Source organism: Cervus canadensis, chromosome 6 (genome assembly GCF_019320065.1).
Source record: "Cervus canadensis isolate Bull #8, Minnesota chromosome 6, ASM1932006v1, whole genome shotgun sequence".
In the NCBI taxonomy this organism is placed as follows: domain Eukaryota; kingdom Metazoa; phylum Chordata; class Mammalia; order Artiodactyla; family Cervidae; genus Cervus; species Cervus canadensis.
This window is the reverse complement of record NC_057391.1, coordinates 23153638-23175729: the sequence shown is the minus strand read 5'-3', so window position 1 is coordinate 23175729 and position 22092 is coordinate 23153638. Positions and strand designations below refer to the sequence as shown.

General features: G+C 42.0%; 2 protein-coding genes, 1 long non-coding RNA gene and 2 other non-coding genes across 13 annotated transcripts in view; 1 reads left to right on the top strand and 4 right to left on the bottom strand.

Moving 5' to 3' along the window:
* The window catches only part of SUPT16H (SPT16 homolog, facilitates chromatin remodeling subunit), a 36473-nt gene extending 35482 nt beyond the window's left edge, over window positions 1-991 (bottom strand). The window contains exon 1 of the mRNA XM_043471267.1: window positions 385-991. Within this exon, the coding sequence (XP_043327202.1) occupies window positions 385-450 (66 nt within the window). The 5' untranslated portion in view covers window positions 451-991. The remainder of the gene's footprint in view (window positions 1-384) is intronic.
* On the top strand, window positions 990-3375 carry LOC122443286. The gene is made up of 2 exons (XR_006269961.1): window positions 990-1124; window positions 2905-3375. It is a non-coding gene; the product is annotated as an uncharacterized LOC122443286 (long non-coding RNA).
* CHD8 (chromodomain helicase DNA binding protein 8) overlaps window positions 1669-22092 on the bottom strand; it is a 60439-nt gene continuing 40015 nt past the window's right edge. For 7 of the 9 annotated variants that reach the window (XM_043471249.1, XM_043471250.1, XM_043471255.1 and 4 more), the window contains 28 exons: window positions 21934-22071; window positions 21416-21537; window positions 21029-21272; window positions 19918-20094; window positions 18810-18953; window positions 18410-18665; window positions 17617-17827; window positions 17171-17366; window positions 16539-16706; window positions 16166-16345; window positions 15902-16012; window positions 15352-15548; window positions 14931-15130; window positions 14670-14850; window positions 14492-14581; window positions 13936-14039; window positions 12621-12750; window positions 11627-11702; window positions 11118-11172; window positions 10743-10950; window positions 9885-10093; window positions 9072-9791; window positions 8698-8849; window positions 7400-7702; window positions 6054-6167; window positions 5687-5866; window positions 5205-5321; window positions 1669-2649 (listed from right to left, as the gene is read on the bottom strand). In XM_043471249.1, coding sequence (XP_043327184.1) covers window positions 2083-2649; window positions 5205-5321; window positions 5687-5866; window positions 6054-6167; window positions 7400-7702; window positions 8698-8849; window positions 9072-9791; window positions 9885-10093; window positions 10743-10950; window positions 11118-11172; window positions 11627-11702; window positions 12621-12750; window positions 13936-14039; window positions 14492-14581; window positions 14670-14850; window positions 14931-15130; window positions 15352-15548; window positions 15902-16012; window positions 16166-16345; window positions 16539-16706; window positions 17171-17366; window positions 17617-17827; window positions 18410-18665; window positions 18810-18953; window positions 19918-20094; window positions 21029-21272; window positions 21416-21537; window positions 21934-22071 — 5550 coding nt within the window. In that variant the 3' untranslated portion in view covers window positions 1669-2082. The remainder of the gene's footprint in view (window positions 2650-5204; window positions 5322-5686; window positions 5867-6053; window positions 6168-7399; window positions 7703-8697; window positions 8850-9071; window positions 9792-9884; window positions 10094-10742; window positions 10951-11117; window positions 11173-11626; window positions 11703-12620; window positions 12751-13935; window positions 14040-14491; window positions 14582-14669; window positions 14851-14930; window positions 15131-15351; window positions 15549-15901; window positions 16013-16165; window positions 16346-16538; window positions 16707-17170; window positions 17367-17616; window positions 17828-18409; window positions 18666-18809; window positions 18954-19917; window positions 20095-21028; window positions 21273-21415; window positions 21538-21933; window positions 22072-22092) is intronic. The other 2 variants (XM_043471253.1, XM_043471257.1) reach the window with 1 other exon arrangement.
* On the bottom strand, window positions 6363-6471 carry LOC122444453. Its single transcript, XR_006270285.1, has one exon. It is a non-coding gene; the product is annotated as a small nucleolar RNA U6-53/MBII-28 (small nucleolar RNA).
* Window positions 12068-12177, bottom strand: LOC122444452. Its single transcript, XR_006270284.1, has one exon. It is a non-coding gene; the product is annotated as a small nucleolar RNA U6-53/MBII-28 (small nucleolar RNA).

The following is a 22092-nucleotide window of genomic DNA, read 5'->3' as shown; positions in this document are numbered from 1 at the left end:
GGTTCTGGAAGGACAGAGCGAGTGCGTGGGTGTGTGTGAACACTGCAGGAGGGGGCAGCAAGACGTGATCACGGAGTGGGAGGGAAGAATGATGATGCCTCTTCTAGGGCGGGAAGAAACTACGAGAGGTAGCTGTTATGCATGACGGGGGCAGGCACGCGGGGAAGATGGTGGTGGCCGCAGGGTAAGGTGATTACGGGGGGGATTCCCTGCTACTGGGCGGCGCTTGGGGTCGCCTGCGGTGAATGATCCTGGAGCAACTAAATGGGCACGACCCTGAACCGGGGAATTCCTGACGAAAAGGGGGAAAAAGGCGCCGAGAAACGGGGTTATTATGGGATGGCAAAGGGGGGCTCCCTGGGGAAATTACGGGATCTATCTCACCCTCCAATTGCTGTACAGTCTCTTCACTCGTCGATAATAAGCGTCTTTGTCGAGAGTTACAGCCATAGCCACAGACGCCGCTTCTCCTCGGGTTCCGAGAATCACGCGAGGTCCCGGCTCCGCCACCCTCTCTCGGCCCCGGAATCCCGCACTCTCCCAGTGACCCGGAAGTATCGACCTCAAAGATGCCCTTTCCGCTTCCGGGTCCCGGCAGCGATCGGAATTCTTTTTTTTAAAAAATCCTTCCTCCGGAGGTTAGGGGGAGGAGAGGAAGGAAGAGTGGGGGAAGCAACAAAACGTGTAACGCAAAAAGAGTCCAGATTTTCGCGGGGTTTTCTTGTCAACTTAGCAACAGCCGCACGCGAGTCGACGTCATCACGTGATGCTCTGCTCCCGCCCTTAATCTCCCCGGGGCCGAGGTCTCCAGGAGCTCCGATTCCGTGTCGAGGCGGCGGCGGCGGCGGCTGCGGCTGGGCACTGAGGAGGCGGGAGCCCTAACGTGCCGGCTCCGCCCCACACAAACTGCCGCGCGCGAGTACAGTGGCCCCACCCATAGGCAAAGGAAGGGGAAACGGAGAGCGGGATCTGGGGTGGGAGTGGGAAGCCTACAGCATAACTGGGTTTCTCGCTCTCCTAGAAAATGTGGGGAAGCGAAAGCTTCCTGCCTCTCCAGGCCTGGACGGATCCTCCGTGCTAGGACGCTGGGTTAGGGGCTCCAGGCGGACAGGGAGCTCAAGCCGGTAAGAGGGAGCCCACCCTGCAGATAAACTTAACTTAGGCCGGCGCTACGGGGGAAGGACTTCGCCTTTGAAAGGGAAATTAAATGCCCAGGCTTCATTTGAGCGCTAGGACGGTAGGGGAGGGGTCATAGGAAACAAATGTGAGCTCAAGTCGTGACAGCATCCTTCCAGTCAGCCAGTCTCCTTGCCACAGTCATGAAGTGACACCATTTTTACGGCTTCCCTGAAACAATTTCAGTTAATTCAAAACAATGTACGTGGGTCTTGATGGAAATTCTTCTTTCTCATCTCTTCGAGAACTTGGGATTTTGAATCTGGGAACATTTTGCCTACTATTTTAGCTTAGATCATTTGGCAAGGTGGAAAGCCTACGCTTATGTACAAGCTTTTCACAGAGTACGGATGACTTGTCTGCCCTATCCAAGGTAACTTCACACATTAAGTAAAGAACTTTAAGAAAGTGGTGTTGAAATTACCCATCATGAACATCAACTGGTAATATTTATATTGGGTTTGAGCAAATATAGAACGAGGGAAGAGTGGGAAAGGATTAACTTAAATTTATTAATGCCAAGGGGAAGGAAGGTAACAGTTCCTGACCCTCCAGCTGTATCCACAGTTCGGTCAGGAACAGGCTCTGCCAGAGGCTAGTGCCAGCGCTACATAGTCTGTGGTTAATGGAGGTGTCTAGGGAGGGGTGAGCACATTGGCTGCTCTAGTCTCCTTTCCTTCCCCAGAACCGAGGAAGTAATCATGTATTATTTTAGGAGTTCCCCTACCCACCCAATCCTCTCAAATTTGGAAGCAATCAGGTACAAGTGTTCTTTTTCCTTTTCACCTCCTGGAGTCCTGGGTCTGTCTCCCCACATCTCCCTGCCCCTCCCACTTTTCCATAGTCCAAGGGCCAGAGTAAGTGAAACACAGCAGCCGCCCAAGCAATGGGGACCATGCTGGGTCTTCAGTCGTCAGCATCTTCGCTGGAGTCTGAGTTGGCTGGCATCATAGGATCATCAATGAGTGAGAAGTCCCTTTCTGAGCTATCGTAGCCCTGAGATAAATCATCATCATCATCTTCATCCTCATCGTCCTCATCCTCCTCAGGCTGCAGTGGTGGCAACCTCAAGGCAGTACCAGAGGTGGTGGTGGCTGGTGAAGAAGGGTAGCCAGTGGCTCTCAGGCCTGGATGGTGATGGTGGTGATGGTGGGGGTGGGGGTGGTGGTGGTGGTGATGAAGCATGGTGCTGGAGTCTACATGAGGGGATGATGCTGCACCACCCATCACAAACGGCATAAAAGGCAAAGATGCAGAAGTGGCACTGCTGTGACCCAGAGATGACACAGACTGCAGGCCACTACTGCTGTGTTGGAAGGTATTATGCAGAGACAGGGACCCAGTGCCTCCACCCTGCATCAGGGCCATCATCTTAGAAAGGTCTGGTCGCGTCCTACGGGCCCGCTTCTTGCTGGTGTCAGGTGCAATAGGCCCTGGCAAAACCCGGTTCAACACAGTTTCAGCATGATGACCCTGGGAAGAAGGAACAGAAGATATAGTCAAAGGAAGAAAAAACAAAAAAGTCAACAGAGTCCTAGCTTGCAAATGCTTTTTCACTGAACTGTCTTTAGGAGGGGCAGAGTAAGTATAGTCCAACGAGACTTGATGGTAATGGGGACGAGGTAAAGCTGGATGTAGCAGGTTGAAACATTATGATGTTGAAGCTAAAAGCAAACATTTGACACCGACACTCATCTGAACCAGAGCTTTGATTTTTTCCCCACGCAGGAGGAGAAGGGGTCGACAGACGATGAGATAGCTGGATGGCATCACCGATTCAATGGACATGAGTTTGTGTAACAGGGAGGCCTGGCGTGCTGCGATTCATGGGGTTGCAAAGAGTCGGACACGACTGAGCAACTGAACTGCACACGATACCTTTACTCTGGCCAACCATTTCAAAATTGCTTACTTTTGTTAATAAGAAGCCTGAGTAAGACAATGAATGAATCAGTACTTGTACAGTATGCTCTCCTGATGGCAGATTGTTCACATGATCTTACCATGTGAAGGACAGCACAACCATACTGACATATACAATATTATCCTTCATTATTGCATCAGAATGGGGTAAACTCAAAGACAGACCAGATTAAGGGTCTGGATGTCTAGAACACCAAAAAGACTACGGGGTAGCTCCTTGGCAAATTTACTAAAATAATTTTTTCTGCATTATAATAAACTTACATATCTGCTGAATTTTGAATTGCTTCATGTAAATGGGCTCACTATAAATTCTGGTTAAGTTCACTGAAGCTGGAACATTACTAGACCTAAGTACAATACTGAGTAAACTGGCATTAAACTCAGACAGTTACAAACATCTCAATACTTAATTTTTTAGGCTTTTAAAATATAACTATAACTACCAGGGCTTCCCTGATAGCTCAGATGGTAAATAATCTGCCTGCAATGCAGGAGACCCAGGTTCGATCCTCTGGGTCAGGAAGAACCCCCAGAGAAGGGAATGGCAACCCACTCCAATATTTTTGCCTGGAAAAACCCTGTGGACAGAGGAGCCTGGCAGGTTCGTTCATGGGGTCAAAGAGAGTCGGACATGACTGAGCAACTAACACACTTTCACATAATAGCACCAAATCATATTAGGATGCAATAATAATACAGTGTTGGATACATACCAATTTTTCAGTAAGAATACTAATCACATAATTTTCTGTGATTTGCTATGATCTTTTTCTTTCTTAGAGTTAACAACTGATTATAAAGAAGAGCAAAAGTACTTGAGGTAAAAACAGGTAATCCTGGAGAAAAAGCCTTCTTTATAGGCTGCTCTATAATGTTAAATTCAACACAGAGACGGTATCAGCCTTCTTGCCATCAGCCTCCCATATCAACCACTCACCTTATTATACCCTTGGGCCCATGGAGGATAAGAGAGAAAAATAAAACTTTTTTCCATGGAAACAATCTTTCACCCAGTATAAAAACAATAAGCCTTATAAATTCACCTCACAAATAAGTACATATTATGGGCAAAATAATGTTCTCAGAATTTGTTAAATGCAAATGATAGATATTTTTCATTTGGGAATTTTGTTAAAAGATAAACCACTATATATATATATATATATATATATATATATATATATATACACACCACATACGTATAAAGATGTATATAGAAGATCAAAAAGGGGATGATTAGATAAACTGAGTATACAAAGTATTGATCCATTTAAATGTTTACCAAACCCTGATTTATAGGTTTATATTTACACAACTATTGTCCAAAGTAAGGCAAACATAGCCAAGAGAAACTTTTGCAGTTATATTTTTGATGGAAAGGATTATGGGTTCTTAATCCACCAAATCTATAACCACATTAAAGTATAAGCACACTTGAAAATCATGGAATAACATAATGACCAAAATTGTTGTTATAAACTATAGAACATGATTTCCTGTCTTTTTCCATTACTGACATATTATTAATGATTCTCAACATCGTCTATGTTGAAAAGCCTATTAAAACATGGCTGTTTTAATAGGTTCCAAATCACTTTTTGAGGGGGGCTGTGCTATGCAGCTCTGCAGGTTCCCCCATCATGTACTGAACCCCAGGCCCTCAGCAGTGAAAGTGCAGAGTCCTAACCACTGGACTGCTAGAGAATTTCCCAAATCACTTCTAAAATATAAAACTTTTAAGAGATTATCTGCTCCCAAACCTTCAATTTTTCAGGATATACAAATTAAAAAAGTTAAAAGGATTTGCCAAAAATCCCTTAGTCAGTAGAAGAACAGGATAAAGCACTGAATTTTCTAATGTCTTACTAATTCTTACATTATAATATGCTTGAAGTGCTAAAGTTAGCTTTTAGAACTTCATGCTCTTCTAGAGATAAGGATACTACAGGACTATAAAAATATCAATAAAAATATTAGGGCTTCTTTGTGAACTGAGGATAAATTTTCTCAAACACACGGGAAAAAAAGATAAACAACAACAAATGATTTCTCTAGTCATATCTAGTATGAGAACAGAGTGGTAATACCTTAGTTTCACTCACCTTTTTTCCATTCCTAGAGTTAGCTGTCTGTACTGGTTCTATTCCCAAACAGTTCAATTCTGCCTTATTATTTTTTTTATATCTCTGCCATTTCTGTTTTCTGCGATCCTCCATATACTACAAGAGAAAAGTTGCAGTTATCCTAAAAGAATAAAACTTCTCTGGAGTAATTATTAAGATACTAGTGTCTACTCTGACCATAAATGCTTATTGTGTGAATAAAGGATTAATCCTAGTGGAAAACCCATTAAGCAGACTTCTCCAAAAAAATTAGGTGATTATATACTAGCATTTAGTTTAACAAGTACTAGAACATCATTTTGATCCTCACAACAACTCTGTGAAATAGGAAGACTAAGTATAATTACTCTTATTTTGCCGATGCAGAAACAATGACATAATATGGCATGCTTCTTCCCTCTCACACAGCTTAAATATTAAGGGAATGACTTTAAATCTTGTTGGATGGAACTGCCACTCACCGCTAGAAATCGGGGATCGACAGCAAACTCTGGATGACCCTGTAACCACATCTCCAGTTCAGCCCGGCGAGGGGCATCCTCACCCACGAGCAAAGTACCATCCACCTTATTGATGACAGGGATCCGGGTCTCCAGGTCCACATCAAGGTGATTAGGCTCTTCCATGCACTCCACCTCCAGCTGCAAACCCAGAATCCACCCCCATGAGCACATACTCTTCTTATGAGTAGGGAGGGAGGGGTAGCAGAGCCAATGGTAGCCATAAAATAGTATCTTCTACTCCCTCAATCCCAACTGCCTTCATCAATTACTGGGAACAGAAAGATTTTATCTAATCATCATGTTAAAGACTTTCTCTACCACTTACCTCAACTAGCTTCTTTCTGTTCCCTTTCTTCTTATGAAAAAGAGGATGTCCATCTCCCATTACTCCATTAGCCATCAACTTGTGCTTTTGGAATGTTAACTTCAATCCTTCCTCCTAGAAAGACACCCCACCCACCCAAGACATCATATAGCATGTTTTTAAAATAAAGATTAACTTTAGAGGGAATTAAGTAAGGGTCATCCTCTGGTTCAATGATGGTGAGAAGGAAGGCCATCTGACTAATAGGTACAAATTAGAAATACAATAAGACATATTTTTCCTTAGAAAGAGTTCATTTCTTGACTCAGTGCCCCTCAGGTTGATTTAAGAGAAGTAGAATTTATCTCAGTAACACCCAATGCAGGGAAAAATCCCCTACCTGGTGTCTCAGAATTAGCATGGCAATTCATCACAGGGGCAAAATTCTGATATTCCTGTCATGTGACTAAGACATTTTTCTTGTTGAGTACTTAATGACCACTCGCTAGGGTTCATTAGGGAAGAGCATCAGGAAAAATAAAACTTTCCATCCATTTCCCAAAATTCCTCCTGTTACCATTTCCTGGCTCCGGCGACTAGAAGGCCACTTCCCTGAGAGTACAGCCTGGCAGACGAGGTCAATACGGTTTATCAGGACACGACTTAATTTCAGTAGGAATAATTTCTTTTTAACTTAATAAAGCCCATAACACTTTAGTATCATTTTAATAGCTTTTCCACAATTTGATTTTAATTTTTAAAAACTAGGTTTCTAGGATCTACAAGCAAGCCACTCAAAAGAACCCTTTTAATCTAGCCACTAGGAGATACAAGGGCTTCCCTGGTAGCTCAGCTAGTAAACAATCCACCTGCAATGCAGGAGACCCTGGTTCGATTCCTGGCTTGGGAAGATCCCCTGGAGAAGGGATAGGCTACCCACTCCAGTCTTCCTGGGACTTCCCTGGTGGCTCAGATGGTAAAGAATCCACCTGCAATGTGGGAGACCTGGGTTCTATCCCTGGGTTGGGAAGATCCCCTGGAGGAGGGCATGGCAACCCACCCCAGTATTCTTGCCTAGAGAATCCCCATGGACAGAGGAGCCTGGCGGGCTAGTCTATGGGGTCACAGAGTCGGAGATGACTGAGTGACTAAGCACACACAGGAGATACAAGTCAACATAAGATCCCTTCCTTTACTTTAGTGACTTTTCCTCAGCAGATCTTTGTGAGCTCTAATTTTTTTTTCCTCTTCTCATTTTTAAGGTTAGCTGACCAAATGAGCTTAATATTAATGTTATGGTCATAAAACTAGTTAACAAGAATTACAGCCTCCTTCCTCACTTCCCAGTGCCTAAATGCTCAGCTTACATCTTTGATTTGAACCGTAAACTCTTTCTCATCCATGCCTCGGCGAAGTCTGGTGAACTGAGCAGCCGCTGTGGTGACTGCAGACACTTCCTCCTCTGCCATGGAAGCTGCGCTGCTACTGCGTGGTGTGGGGACTGGGGAGTCACCATATTCTCCTGGAGTCAACGAAGGACTGTCCAGCAAGTGGTTGCCTGGCCCCAAAATTCCTCCTGTTACCATTTCCTGGCTCCGGCGACTAGAAGGCCACTTCCCTGAGAGTACAGCCTGGCAGACGAGGTCAATACGGTTTATCAGGACACGATCCTGAGTGGGGGAAAAAGAAATCAATTAGTCATGTGATCCTGTGACAAGTAATAGTGCCATCATTAACAAGTTAAGTAAAAATTATATGTCAAAAATGAGGGAGGTAAGAGTATCAGATCCCAAAGTCAACCGGTAAGAGCTTCATCAAAAAACATGTGCCACTAAACATAATCAAAGAAACCTAGAACCATCTACTTGTTCTCTGTGTATGTCACTCTTTTTAGAATTTTCTTTTTCATTGGAGGATAATTACTTTATAGTATTGTGACGGTTTCTGCCATACATCAATAAGAATCAGCCACAGGCCTATGTCCCCTCCGTCTTAAATTGCCCTCCCACCTCCCTCCCCACTCTACCCCCTAGGTTGTCACAGAGCACTGGCTTTGGGTTTCCTGCATCATACGGCAAATCCCCACTGGCTCTCTATTTTACAGTAATGCATGTTAACCAGTGTGTCAACACTCGTCTCTCAAGTCACCCCACTCTCTCCCTTCCTGACTGTGACCAAAAGTCTGTTCTTCATGTCTGTGTCTCCACTGCTGCACTGGAATTAATTTCATTAGTTCCATCTTTCTAGATTTCATATATGTGTGTTAATATACGGTATTTGTCTTTCTCTTTCTGATTTATTTCACTTTGTACAACAGGCTCTAGGTTCATCCACCTCATTAGAAATGACTCAACTCTGTTCCTTTCTATGGATGAGTAATATTCCATTGTATATGTGTAGCACAACTTCTTTATCCATTCATCTCTTGGTGGACATCTAGGTTGCTTCCATGTCCTAGCTATTGTAAATAGTGCTGCAATGAACACTGGGATCCAAGTGTCTTTTTTCAGTTACGGTTTCCTGAGGGTATACGCCCAGCAGTGGGATTGCTGGTTCATACGGTAGTCTTAATCCTAGTTTTTTAACGAATCTCCATACTGTTCTCCATAGTGGCTGTATCACACTGTATTTTCAGACTCAACATGCCCAGTAATGAGGCTGTTACCTTGGGCCACTCAGAAGCTCTCTGTCTTTCTTGTAGCAGCAGAAGCTCAGGGGTCATTTGTTCTCCATCTTCATTTGGGAATCCATCTTGGGACATAGGGAGGGACAGGAGACTCTCTTCATCATAGAGCTTTGAGCGGGACTGGTCAGCAGCTAGGGATCGAGCACACAGTACATGTGAGCAAAGGTGGAAGAATGAAGTTACATAGGAATGGTATCATACGGACTTTAAATAAAGGCCCTAAGAGTAACAGAGCTCTTCCGATATTCTATCAAATTAAAATCTGAATCTTAGAAAATGCATTTAGAAAAGAAGGGAAATGCAGAGAGGGGGGGAATGGGAAAGACGGCCAACAGCCTGTCACATGCACTCACTTAGCTTCTCTTCCTTCTCGTCCTCACTCTCATCAGTGCTGGAGCTGGAGCTGGATGAGGATGAGGAAGAAGAGGATGATGGTGACAGCTTGCTCAAGTCCAGCTCAGAGTCTGAATCCTCCTCATCCTCCAGTTTGACTGGTGGAACACTTCGGGAGACCAGAGGGGTAGTATCAGAGGGGGCTACTCGCATCTCATAGTCTTGTGGGGTTGGTCGGCTCCTGGCCACCACCTCATGCTCTAGCTTTAAAGTCAGACTCTCCAGACTGGGGACCTGGGCAGCTGTCTCCTCAGGTGGCTTTTCAACAGGAGCATCTGGGCGCAGGGGCAGCGGTGAGGCAGTGCGCGAGGTGTACTGCTGGTGGAGCAGTGGAGTAGAGCAGCGTGACAGGGATGGAGCTGGTGCTCCTGCCTGATGGTTCTGCATATAATTCATACGGGCAGCCAGGAAAGAAAAGTCTGGGTCCTGCATGATGTTGCAGTCTGTTTGGCTCACCCCGTGGCGGGCTGCCCCTCGTAGAAGCTCCCCGTCATGCCGAATGGGCTCCCACCACTTAGGCAATTCAGGACCTGGAGGCTGACATAATGCCAGCCGATCTTCCAAAAGAGGGTGGCATAAAACTTGTTCCCGTAAGCGCCGAAGCAATTCAATACGGTAGAGAGTCCGTGAGGCCCTTTCCTCAGTGATGGGCTCAATAAACAGATTAGGGTCCGGGGGTTCTGCAAGAGATAAGGGTAGAAGAAGAAATGAACCAAGAGCTGGTTCTGTCACAATCCATGCCCACTCACGCAAGACTCTTCAGTCTTGCTTACCATCTCCAGCTGCTGGGGGAAGGCGGCACACTTGGCGGCACATGGCCACAAAGCCATGGAAATACTTGGTAAGGCTTTCATCTGTTTTTTTGTCCAGTCGGGCAAAAGTACGGAAGCGATCCCAATGGAACTGCATGGTATCAGGGTCATACTCCACACCAAAGGTAGAAACCACTCGATAGAAATCAGTTTGCTCACGCCTTGTCCATCTACAAAGGGAAGACGAATAAGGCAATAGTGATCAGAACACAAGGAGTGGTTACTTCTTAGTACAGCTTAGAATATCTGAACACACCACAAACGAAAGTTGGCTGGGGCCAGGGTGGGGGTGGGCAGCCCCCAAAGAGCAGAAGAGGTAGTCTATTACAAGGAATAATTTAAGAATTAGCAAGCTAAAGGAGGAAAATGATGCAAAAAATTCAGTGAGGATGACTATGTACAAGACCTTCCCAGGACTTATGGTTAAGTATGGTTTTACAGGGGTTAAGTATGGTTTTACAGGGGTTAAGTATGGGTTGCAGGGGTATAACAAAGGCCAAAAGGTGGTCCTTCTCTGAAAAGTGAAAGTGTTAGTTGCTCAGTCATGTCCAACTCTTTGCGACCCCATAGACTGTAGCCCCTCCATGCTCCTCAGTCGATGGAATTCTCCAGACAAGAATACTAGAGTGGGTAGCCATTCCCTTCTCCAGGGGATCTTCCCGACCCAGGGATCAAACCCAGGTCTCCTGCATTGTAAGAAGATTCTTTACCGTCTGAGCCACCAGGGATGCCATAATCCTTCCTAAGATGCTTTTCAATATAGGGCCCATAGTTGAAGAGAAGTTTACAGCTTAGTCCAAATTCCCAGTCACATTTTACCGTTGCTGTTTCTCCCGCCGTGCAATTTCTTTTAGCTTGAAGGCTGCCTCACAACGTCGCCTTCTCCGATCCCCACGTTCTGCAGCCTCTATCTTCATCTGTTCTCTCTTGTAGCTGCGCTGATAGGCTGTTACTAGGCGCCGAAGCCTAGCTGTCAAAGCAGAGCCTGGAGGCCAGAATAGATGGCCTGGCTGTTGGGTCACCTGGGCTGTGGGAAGCAAAATAAGAATAAACAGCAAGTACAGGAAAGATAGAAGAGATAACACTGGTATTTCAACCCACCCAAAGGCAAAGCTCTCAGAAATTCCAGTAAAGGAGAGACTTCGGTCAATTTCCCAATTCCACCAACCCGTACAAGTTGACTTAGAAGTTTACCTTCATCTCCATCTATCACTGAGATCTCTTCATCCATCATCATCAAGGGATCACCCTAGAGGAGATCCACCCCGCAGGATGGAGAGAGGAGGAAAAGGGGGTAAAATTGGCACTCTGAAATCACGTGTGTGTGTCCTTTTATGGCATCAAGGTATCAACATATTTTTTAATGAAAGGAACCCTCACAGAAAGCTGAAAGCAATCAATTAAAACAATAAGAAAATATAACCTGAAAAGTCAGTTCTTATCAATGTCTTGAAGACAATGAGACTCAGGAATTAAGTAGTCCAATAATATACTTCATTGTCCAGCTTAGGTCCCACCTCCTCCACAAAAGCATCCCTGACCTCCCCTAGCTGGTGTTACAATCCTTTCCATTAATACTTTATATTCTCGAATGGTACTTTTCATTTTGAATTATAAAGTAATCAGTATACTTCATGATTCAGGGAATTGGAAAATACTATTTAGTAATACAGAAAAGCTATACTCAAATGAGAATTCCTCACCTCATCATCTTGGTCCTTTGGGGGACCCTGGAGTGGTTTGTATTCAGGATCTTCACAATCTTTGTCAAAGTCAACCCTAAAATTATCCAGAGGTATGAGAAAACGACAAAATTGAGTTCTAAACTGCTTGACTTTAAAATGAAACACTCTGACCAGCACATTTCCTTTTTCTTAATAGCTTTTTATTATTTAACCAATTTCCCCCCTCCGTCCCAACTAGTATCTACTTTTATTATTTCATTGGAATGAATGATCTATGCCTGCTTATTTTTACTACTTTGCTCTACTGAGCAAAAGGATATTACATGGTTTGCAATAAATAAATCTAATTTCCTCTGTGGGTCCTACACTAGGCAAATTGAGGTTGTGATCATCAAAGAAAAACCTTTCAATCATAAGGGACTGGGAGGGTATTCATGAACTAAGCCAAATATTTCACATGCCCCTCAGGTCTCCACATGAGAAGTTTTGTTAAACTCACTGGCACCCAAACCAGGGCAACAATGCCCTAGCTGGTGGCTCAGTATTAGCATGGCAACTCATCACTGAGGCATGCATTCAGGCAAAGGAAACACCTTTATGTGTCAGCTGTCACAGAAGATGATAGACCAAGGCTAAAGTTTCCTGAGGCTCTATCACATAGGTGGCATGGGACTGTTGCACAGTTACTATCTTTCAAGAGAAGCAGTTATCCTCTCCACTACTGTAGCTGAAAGCAGTGCACAGAAAACTGAAGAGAACATCAAATAAGCCATTTGGGAGTAATTTTCCCCCTTAGTTGCATTGTATGACAATGTATGGTTTCAGGCCAATTTATGGAGACCTTTCTGCTGGTCGCACTGTTTGTTAAGAATTTATCATTTGTGAGTATAACCACCATTAGGAATCCCAATTGATTCAGTCAAGGCTAGAGTTATGCCATCTCTTAGCACAAGCAACAAATATCCTTTGTAATGTAGATACAGCTTTAAGAGAACTAAACATCAATACTTACCCTTCCACTATGTCAGAAAAATTATCCAACACGCGATGTTCTGCTGCAATTGCTTTGTCATCTGGTCGGCCAGCCTTTTCCAGGAAGCATAAGGCTGGGTCTGCCCTCATAGTATTATATTTTTCATAGCCTTGAAGAAAAACAGCCATAATTTAAAGAAAATCAGAGACTCATTTTGCTTTTACGCTTACTTCATATGCTGCTGGAATAAAAAGTGGGCTACTTTGCTCATAGTGTAAAGTACTCTGAAAATGTTAATTTGGACAGCTGTTGGGTTATATTAAGATATTTAATATTTCCACTCCAATTTAGAGTCATAAAGAGTTTTATCACCAGTTACTGAAAACAGGAATTTAACCAGTGTGTAACAGAGAATGGTGACAGATTTATATAGCCATTTAATGGGCAATTTTTTATCATCATTCTTACTACACAGGTGAGGAAATTTTAAAAGTCCAATAATTTAGAGCTAGGTAACGCATTTTCAAATAAAGAATAAGAAATTTGTATCTGCAAACAGGCACTCTGAATGGTGGATGAATGATGAATGTACTTCAGATGTTTGGACTCTTCTAAAGCCTCTGCACCTCACAAGTAAATAAATCTAAGACTACAAATGCTCACAATTTTTCTCATTCAATTAAACTTGTCAAAAATGTGAATAAAGTGCCATTACTTTTATTTTATAGAAGTAAACAGAAAAGTATGTTAAAAAAAGAAATAATCTTCCAATTCACTAAGTCACTAGGCTGGAAGTTAGCACTTACTGCTTTTAATGTGTGGAATTTGTGATTAGGCAAGACTGAAAAGGGAGTCTTCTCCCTTTTTTCACTCTACTTCAGGCCATTTTTTTCCACTGGCTAAAAAAAATTTTTTAATTTTTCTTTCACTCAAGCAGGGCTCTTCACACCTACATAAGATGAGTACTGAATATTTAGACAAACAAGATGCTATACAAGCAGAACATTTTCAGCAAGCCACAGGAAAGCTATGCAAAGTAAACATGTTTATTATTAACAAGAGTAGACATGCATCATCTCCCCTGATTGCAAATCTTAACTTGGACACCACTGCATACAGACTGGTAGTAACTGATTAATCACAGAACAGATGGGAGACACCCTACCTTGCGATTTAACTATCCATCTGGTCTTTCCTGACCATCTATTCATAGGAACTAACAGCTCTGCTCTATATTTCTGAGAACTAGTTTACCATTGAAACATAATTATTGGTCTTGAGTACTTTGCAACATATTCCATCTGTAGACAAAACTCTCTAACAGGAAAAGAACAGACTAACAGCAGACACCTACCATGCTTAAAGACTCCAATGAGCAGAGACTTATCAGCCTCACTGTCCCACCATGTTGTTGGAACCTCCAGCTGATCCACTACTGGGAACCATATGTCAATCTCACTGAAGGTATAAGAGGCAGAGTCAGCACAGCAATGCATGAAATAAAAGCAAACAATCTTTGGAAAGATTATTACAGGTATCTTCTTTTCTCTATTAATTTACGTAGTCCTACATCTGCCTATTTTCTTCCACTGGTATCAAGAACAGCTGTCCCCTGGTATCCATAAGGGATTGGTTCCACCCCAGATACCAAAATCCACTGACGTTCAAGCCCCTTATATAAGATGAATCATTCAGTGAATACAGCTGGCCCTTGATATCCATGGATTTGATCAACTGTGGATCAAAAGGATGCAAAACCCAAGGATACAAAAGGCCAACTGCATAGGATTGAAGACCTGATATACAGATTTTAATTATCAGGTATCCCAGAGATAGTTAAGAGTGAAATAAGTAAACTAATATATTCTGGTATAAGGCACAGCATAAAGAAAAATATAGCATAACTTTACCTGGCAATTGCACCCCCTAACACCTTCTCTGCCTGGTCTCCAATAACCTCCTGTCTCAGATAATATAGCATTCGTACCCGCAACAGCACCCTAGAAGGGAAAGAGGAAGAACTGGCTCAGTAATAGTGCAGAAAGCTTGAGGTGGAAAATGCTTTAGTCTGCTAAATTCCATCCTTACTTGTTACACTGATGTTTCAAGTGCTTCTTATAACTCTCATCTTGAAACAGAGTATCAGGGTTATACTTCCGGATCCAATCTGCCTTATGGATATCAAAAGTGCTTTGTGACTTTACTTTTTTCCCCTTGCGTCCACGAGGCACAGGGATAGACAGACCTGGGGAAGGGGAAACATCGAAGACTTGGATTGAGAAAAACCCTTGGACCTGAAAAGGATTAGGTAACCTATAGAAAGACAAAAAGCAAAGACTTGATAATCACCTGAGTGATTCTGCAATTCTTTTGTCTTGCCATTTTCAGCAGGGCTAATCAAGTCCCAAATGAAGCCTTTGATATTTTCGTCCCCACGATAGTGTAAGAGACAGTACACGAGGATGGCCCGGCAAATTGTTTCCACATCTCTTTCAGTCATCCGTCGCTTGAAGCGTCCATGAGACAGAATATCTCGCCATCGTCCCCAACTACAAAAAAAAAGCAATCATATGGATATTTTCCTAGGGACCCAGTCCCTCAAATTCACACTTCCCAAATGGTGCGAGACAAAAAGATCTTGGGAAAACATGGTAACAGAATCAATTTTTTCCCATTATCCCCTCTTTGATCATAGCTTCCAATTTAAAAAGCAAACGAGATGTCTATCAGGATGGAGATGCACTACCTCTGAGGCAAGGTGGGGTCTTACCCATATACCAGGAGGTGCTTTTCCACCCGAAAACAGTCAGTGCGCCCATAGGTATGATGACGGTCATGTCGGCGAGAGCGTGGTCGCTCATCATCTTCACTTTCCAAATCAGAGAATTCCACTAGGTCGTCATCTTTCAGAGTGCTGAAGTGGCGGGTCTGCTTTCGTACTCTAGGTGTGTCAATCACCAAGTTATTCTATGCAGGGAACAGAAGGAGAAGTAACTCTTTTCACAATATAATCATGGGAAAGGAATTAAAGATAGTCAGACTGAAATAGCCTTGCGTGTAATAATTTGTAGATACTCAAAGGTAGATTCTTTTTTGGACATGTAAGATAATCTACAGGGACTCAGGAAGCAAACTTAAGTGGTAGTTATCTAAGTATCTAAGTATTTTTTAGTGGCCCTCTATGTAGAAAGCTTTCACAATGGCCTTTGATATACCATCGTAAGCCAAGGTCAGCACTGAAGGATCAGAGCAGTTGTAAAGACTCCAGAAAGTAATGTGTTTCCTGCCACATTTCCTCCTTGAAGGAAAAGGAAGCTCACCTTGCTATTGAGTAGATCCATGTCCAGGTCAGCCTTTTTGGCCCACTTTTGCCAAAAGTTTGGGTCATCCAGAGAAATATCAGTCCTATTTTCAGAAGCCACAAAGCTTGCCTAATGAGGAACAAAGAAATAGTAAAGTTGACTACACCACTTTTTTGAGTAAAGGAATATCAGTATATATTAAAACTATATTTTTTAAAAGTATCAAATTCTAGAGATTCCTGTCTCTCTGTACTAAAAGCCTCTAGCACCGACAGAACATACCTTGGCAAAGGTAGAACCCTTTCCTTCAGATTCAATGGTGATGGTAGTGGTTCGTCTTAACAAGATCTGGTCAATGTCCTCTTCACAAAACTTGGAGCCCTCATCATCTTCCTCCATTATGGCTGCATACGCTCCTTTCCGTAAGAGATCTTCAATCTCCTTCTTAGAGAACTGTTGGATCTACAAAATCCAATAGAAAGGTGAAAAAAAATCAGAGAATATTATCTAACCATGTCATGATATTTTATTATATTTTAAAAAATAATCATTGAGAATTCAAACAAGGGGTCAGGTTACCGTACAAAAAGTAGCTTTTGCCTCCCTTCATCACCATGACCTACTACAAATATAGCTAAAAATTAACAAGACTCACTCCAGTAATGTTGCCATCCCGACCACTCATGGACTGAAGCACAGCTTTATCCAATCCCAACTTGAGGCTAGCCTTATCAAACATCTCCCTCTCGTAAGAATTACGAGTGATGAGACGGTACACCTTCACAGCTTTGCTCTGCCCAATTCGATGACAACGTGCTTGAGCCTGGTTTTAACAAATGGAAGGAAGGGAAAAAATAACATTAGAGGGGGCGGGGAGGAGAAGGATTCAAAATACCGATTTATATTTATAAAACAGCCATGAGATCAATTCAAAATCAGAAGTCAATTTCAATATGAAATTACTGCCCCATCATCCAGACCAGGTGTCAGCAAATCTTGGTCACCAATTTCTAGAAATAAAGTTTTTGCTGAAACACAGCTCTACCCATTCATTTATATTTGCTTATAGATGTTTTTTGTAGTACAAGAGCAGAGGAGAACAGTTACAACAGAGACTGATTTGCACAGCCTAAAATGTTAACTATTTGCCCTGTACAGAAAAAAGTCTGATGACCTAATTAAACAATTCCAGACTCTAGAAAAGATAAGACTTTCTAAGAGATCTTGATCCTGCTGTAAAACCTCTCAGGTTAGGTGATTAGTCCTTAAGACAATGATTTCCTCTACCTGCAGGTCATTTTGCGGATTCCAGTCTGAATCAAAGATGATGCAAGTATCAGCAGCTGTGAGATTAATGCCAAGTCCACCAGCCCGGGTGCATAGCAGAAAGACAAATCGGTCCGAGTCAGGCTTGCTAAAACGGTCAATAGCAGCTTGCCGAAGGTTGCCTCTAACTCGCCCATCAATACGCTCATATAAGTACCTGCATGGGAATCACAGGAAAAAAGTTTAATCAGCTGAGCAGAAAAAGAGAACAAAAAAGCAGGCTGGGATCAATACCAGTATCCCTGTATTGCTAGTTCACCAAAAATTTTATCAGAAAGTTGAGAGTGAGAGTCTTGAATACTTCTCTTAGCCCAGTCCTGGTCAACTTTAGTTAAACTCATGCCTCCCACTCTTTGCAGTTTTATAAGTACAAAGTAAACAGGTGAGGAATGACTTTTTTTTCTCACCTTCTCTGGATTAGATAATCCTCTAGGATATCTAGGCAGCGTACCATCTGGGAAAAGATCAGAACCTTATGGCCACCAGCTTTAAGTTTTGGAAGTAACTTGTCAATAAGAACCAACTTGCCAGCTGAACGAACCATGGCCTGCAAGTGGAAGTCATGAGGTATGATATGGCAAGCTTCTCGAAACTCTGTTAGGATTTTTTCTTCTGCACCTGCCAAAAAGAAAAATCAGACCTGATGGTGAGATCCAGAGAAACAGAAAGGCTGAAGTTTATTTAACTGAGATAAGGAAGCAAAGAAAAGAAAATAACCTGACTTGATATCAATATTACTTGAAAACAGAATTTCAGCAACCCCCAAACCCTAAAATATCCTCAATTTGTTAATACAAAATATTCCACATTAAACAAACAAACAAACAAACAAAATATTCCACATTAGTCAGGCTTAAGAATTGGGTAAAACATGTAAATATATGAACAAGGACTACAACAGTACATGAAAACCACTGTTACCACCATAATGCCATCCAAAACAGAAACAGCAACATAGAATATCAGTGAAGACAGAACAGAATTCTTAATAGCAAATCCTTTTTAACTTTGGAGACTATGGAGAGTCAAAGGGTCAGAAAGAACTAAAGGAAGACGTTCCACTTGAGAATGGTTTTAAAAAGAGAAATCCCCTCTATTTCCAAACTAGGAAGGATCAGCCAATGCATCTATTGTTTCTGAGGAACACCACTTAGTAATCAAGGTAACACAGAAATCCAGGTGCTTCAAGAGTTCTCTCACCATTGATGAGATATGGGTGGTTGCAGCATTTGCGCAACTCCATCATTGTGTTGAGTAGATTTGGCATATTAGTATGACCTGCCCCTTTGGAAAGAAAGGAGAAATTCTTCTCCAAAATAGCCCGGTAGTATTTCTTCTGAATGTTGGTTAGCTCTACTTCAATAATGGTCTCCTGTTTGGGTGCCAGGTTCTTTTCAACATCTTCTTTGAGTCTTCTCAGCATCATTGGTTTGAGAATGGCCTGTAGCTTTTGAACCTGTAACCAACACAGAGGAAAAAATAATAACATGAGGACAAACATTCTCACATTAGATGGAAACATGGATATCAATGACAGTAGATATCTGCCTAGTACAAATTTTTTTATTCTGCATTAGTATCACAACAGACAACTTCCTACCTGTTCTTCTGTTTTGAGATCCCCAAAGTCTTTGAGGAATTCTGATTCTGATGGAAACTGTGATGGTTCCAAGAAATGAAGCAAGCTAAACAGTTCCTCCACAGTATTTTGCAATGGTGTTCCTGTGAGCAGCACTTTGTGCTCCTAGAAATGGAGAATACAGAAGAATGATAACACTCAAAAAGACTTCTGGAGTTTTCCATCAAGTATATAAGTATAGTTTCCATTTCTTTAACTGTAAAATTATGGAAATGGACCAGATTACTCTTACTTGCTGCCTCTTTTGATAAACATGAAATACTCAAGAATATTCTTGATATTATTTAACGTATTAATTTCTTAAATATTATAAGGCAATAAAGAAATATTTAGAACGTTTTTTCCAATTAAACATGCCTCTCCACACTCTCAAGTCCCCATGGATATCCATTAATATGTCTCCCTCTAAGAAATGTACCTGTGCGGGATTAAATATGGCCATTGATTTTTGGTAGTTCCTCCTATCAAGATTCACCACTTGAACATGGTCGTGACTTATAACTTGCTCTGACAATGAGAATGTAGCAGAAGTGGGTACCATGTGAGTTTCAGAGCCTCAAAGGCCTTGCCTTCCACCTTTACCCTCTTGGAACACTACTCTGACTCTACCAGGTACAGAAGCAAAGTCTGGCCCACAGAGGGATGACAGACCACATGGAAGATGGCCCAGCCAACAACCAGTACCAGTTGTCAGCTGCAGCTGTATTACTGACTCTAGACAAGACCACTGAAAGAATGAGATCACTGAGCCCAGCCCAAGTTGCTGAGCTAGACAGTCATGAAAAACACAGTTGTTTTAAGTCACTAGGTTTTTGGATATTTTGTTATGCAGAAATAGGTAACTCATTTAATATCCCACCTCTTCAACCAATTGAGAACCACTAACACACAATCATCTTCTACCTCTAAAATTTATACGAATTTTATGACTTTCAGGCTACCATTCCCATAGGCCATACCCACTACCCAATACCAAGATTCTCATTCTTCTCTATGAAATTAATTCACATGGAATTAGGATTACTTAATTCTAGGTGTTTCTGGCCACAAGTCAGTGAGAGGAACTCACCAGGTCCATGTGCTTGAGACTATCAAGCAGCTTGCAATTACGGTTCTTTAGTCGATGGGCCTCATCAATGATGACACACCGCCATTCAATCTCACGAAGCTCTGGACAGTCTGACAAAATCATCTCAAAAGTTGTGATCAAGGCATCAAACTTGTATGCACCTGGGATGAGGCGCCCCTAAGCATGAAGGCAATAAAGTCAGAAAAGGCCTAAAATGTTCCTAAATGAGAAGCTCTTCTGGTCTACATATTCTGCATTTTATATTTAGGCAGGCTTAATAGAAAACACAAATTGCACCACCACCCACCTCTGCCACTGTTCATATTCCTGATAAACAGTGTCAAATCATTGAATCCCTGCCTCCTCAACACACTCAGCTTCTTGGGAAGATCACAGACCTTACTGAAAGAAGCTGGACATTCTTGACTTTGCTGCATGCCTACCTCATGTATTTCAGCCCTACATCTTCTGTTGGTAAACACTAAAATCCACAATGTTGAGCACTGCTGAAACACACAAGATAAAACTAAAAGTGAAACAGCTAATGTAGTATGTGGTAATATTGGTTACTATCTAAAAATGGACAAAAGAATCCAATTATCTTAACAAAATTAAGAGCAACAAAATATGACTTGAATAAACTTGGGTTTCGTAGAAATAAAAATGGGAAACTAATGCTAGGAAAAAAACTCAAAATTCAATGTTAAGAAACTTTTTCCGAACTTATATAGAAAAAAGAACTAATCTTGATGAAAACTTCAGCAGACTTTAAAAAAAAAAAAAAAAAGGAAGAAATGTCTTATGTTCACCATTTTATGGATCAAGGAAATAAAAGTAGCTAAATGAATTTCATTCTGGAAAATTATTTCTTGATGAAAACTAATCAATGCTGGCAAAACTCTATTTAAAATGTATATATTCATGAATAAAGTCAGAATTTCCACTGGATCAAAATAGCAAAGTCAAAAAAGTATCCTGCATAAAGTAGACAACACCACCTTACATCACAGAGAGTCTCAATAAAAGTCTTTGACTCACATAAAAGCTTCTAAAATACCAGGTACTTTGGCCTATTCTCTAAGCCATAACACATGCATTATATACAACTCACCCGTGAATCTTTGCAGTACATTTCATATTGCTGTATCATCTGCCGGCTGGCCAGACTGCCATGGTAGACAATAGTGTTCATCTCTGTCCATGTGTTGAATTCCCGCTCCCAGTTAGTAATTGTGGACAGTGGGGCAATGACCAGGAAGGGGCCATGGATACCCACATTATATACTTCCTGCAAGAAGGCAATGGACTGAATGGTTTTGCCCAATCCCATCTCATCAGCCAGGATGCAGTTCTGCCTGCCAATTCATCACAAAAAAAGAAAAGCATGTCAAAAGAGACCATCTTATAAAAAGTACATAAAATGAACCTTTTCTACAGAAAATAAATAAAAATAATCCCAGACTTAGCCTATATTTTGTGGTCCCACTCTTTTCTTTACCTGTTATACCAATTAAAGAGCAGCCAGTTGACCCCTTCCAACTGATATTCCCGTAACTGGTTTCTGTTTTTATACTCATGTGACAACTCCAACTTCTTCCAGGCACTTGCCTGTGGACGATTCTAAAAAGTAAGAAATTTGAATAAATGGGGTGGAGGCACTAACAAAATTAGGTAAACTTACTAGGTAGTTCTAACAGGTGAAGTCAATTCAAAGACACTATTGCTTGGATTAAACATGTTAAATATATTCAAATTCATGACTTCACAATGACACTTTAATAACAAAAAAAGAGAGAGAAAAAAACCCACTGAGCCACCAAGGAAGTCCAAGAATACTGGAGTGGATAGTCTATCCCTTCTCCAGCGGATCTTCCCAACCCAGGAATCAAACTGGGGTCTCCTGAATTGCAGGTGGTTTCTTTACCAACTGAGCTATCAGGAAAGCCCAAACTCTATATTAGGAAAATTAAATCATTCCCTATATGGACTTTACACTCTAAATGCAGATGTACTTACCACCCTTTTGAGTTCTGGGTGCCTTGACTGGATGCGTTTAAATTCTCGAATCTTGCCCTCATCAACATCCTCTTTGAGCTCCCATGTACTATCCTCGTAGGGCAGAGAGCACCATTTCACCAGGTAGTAAATTACAGGCTAGGGGAGAAGAAGTCAGAG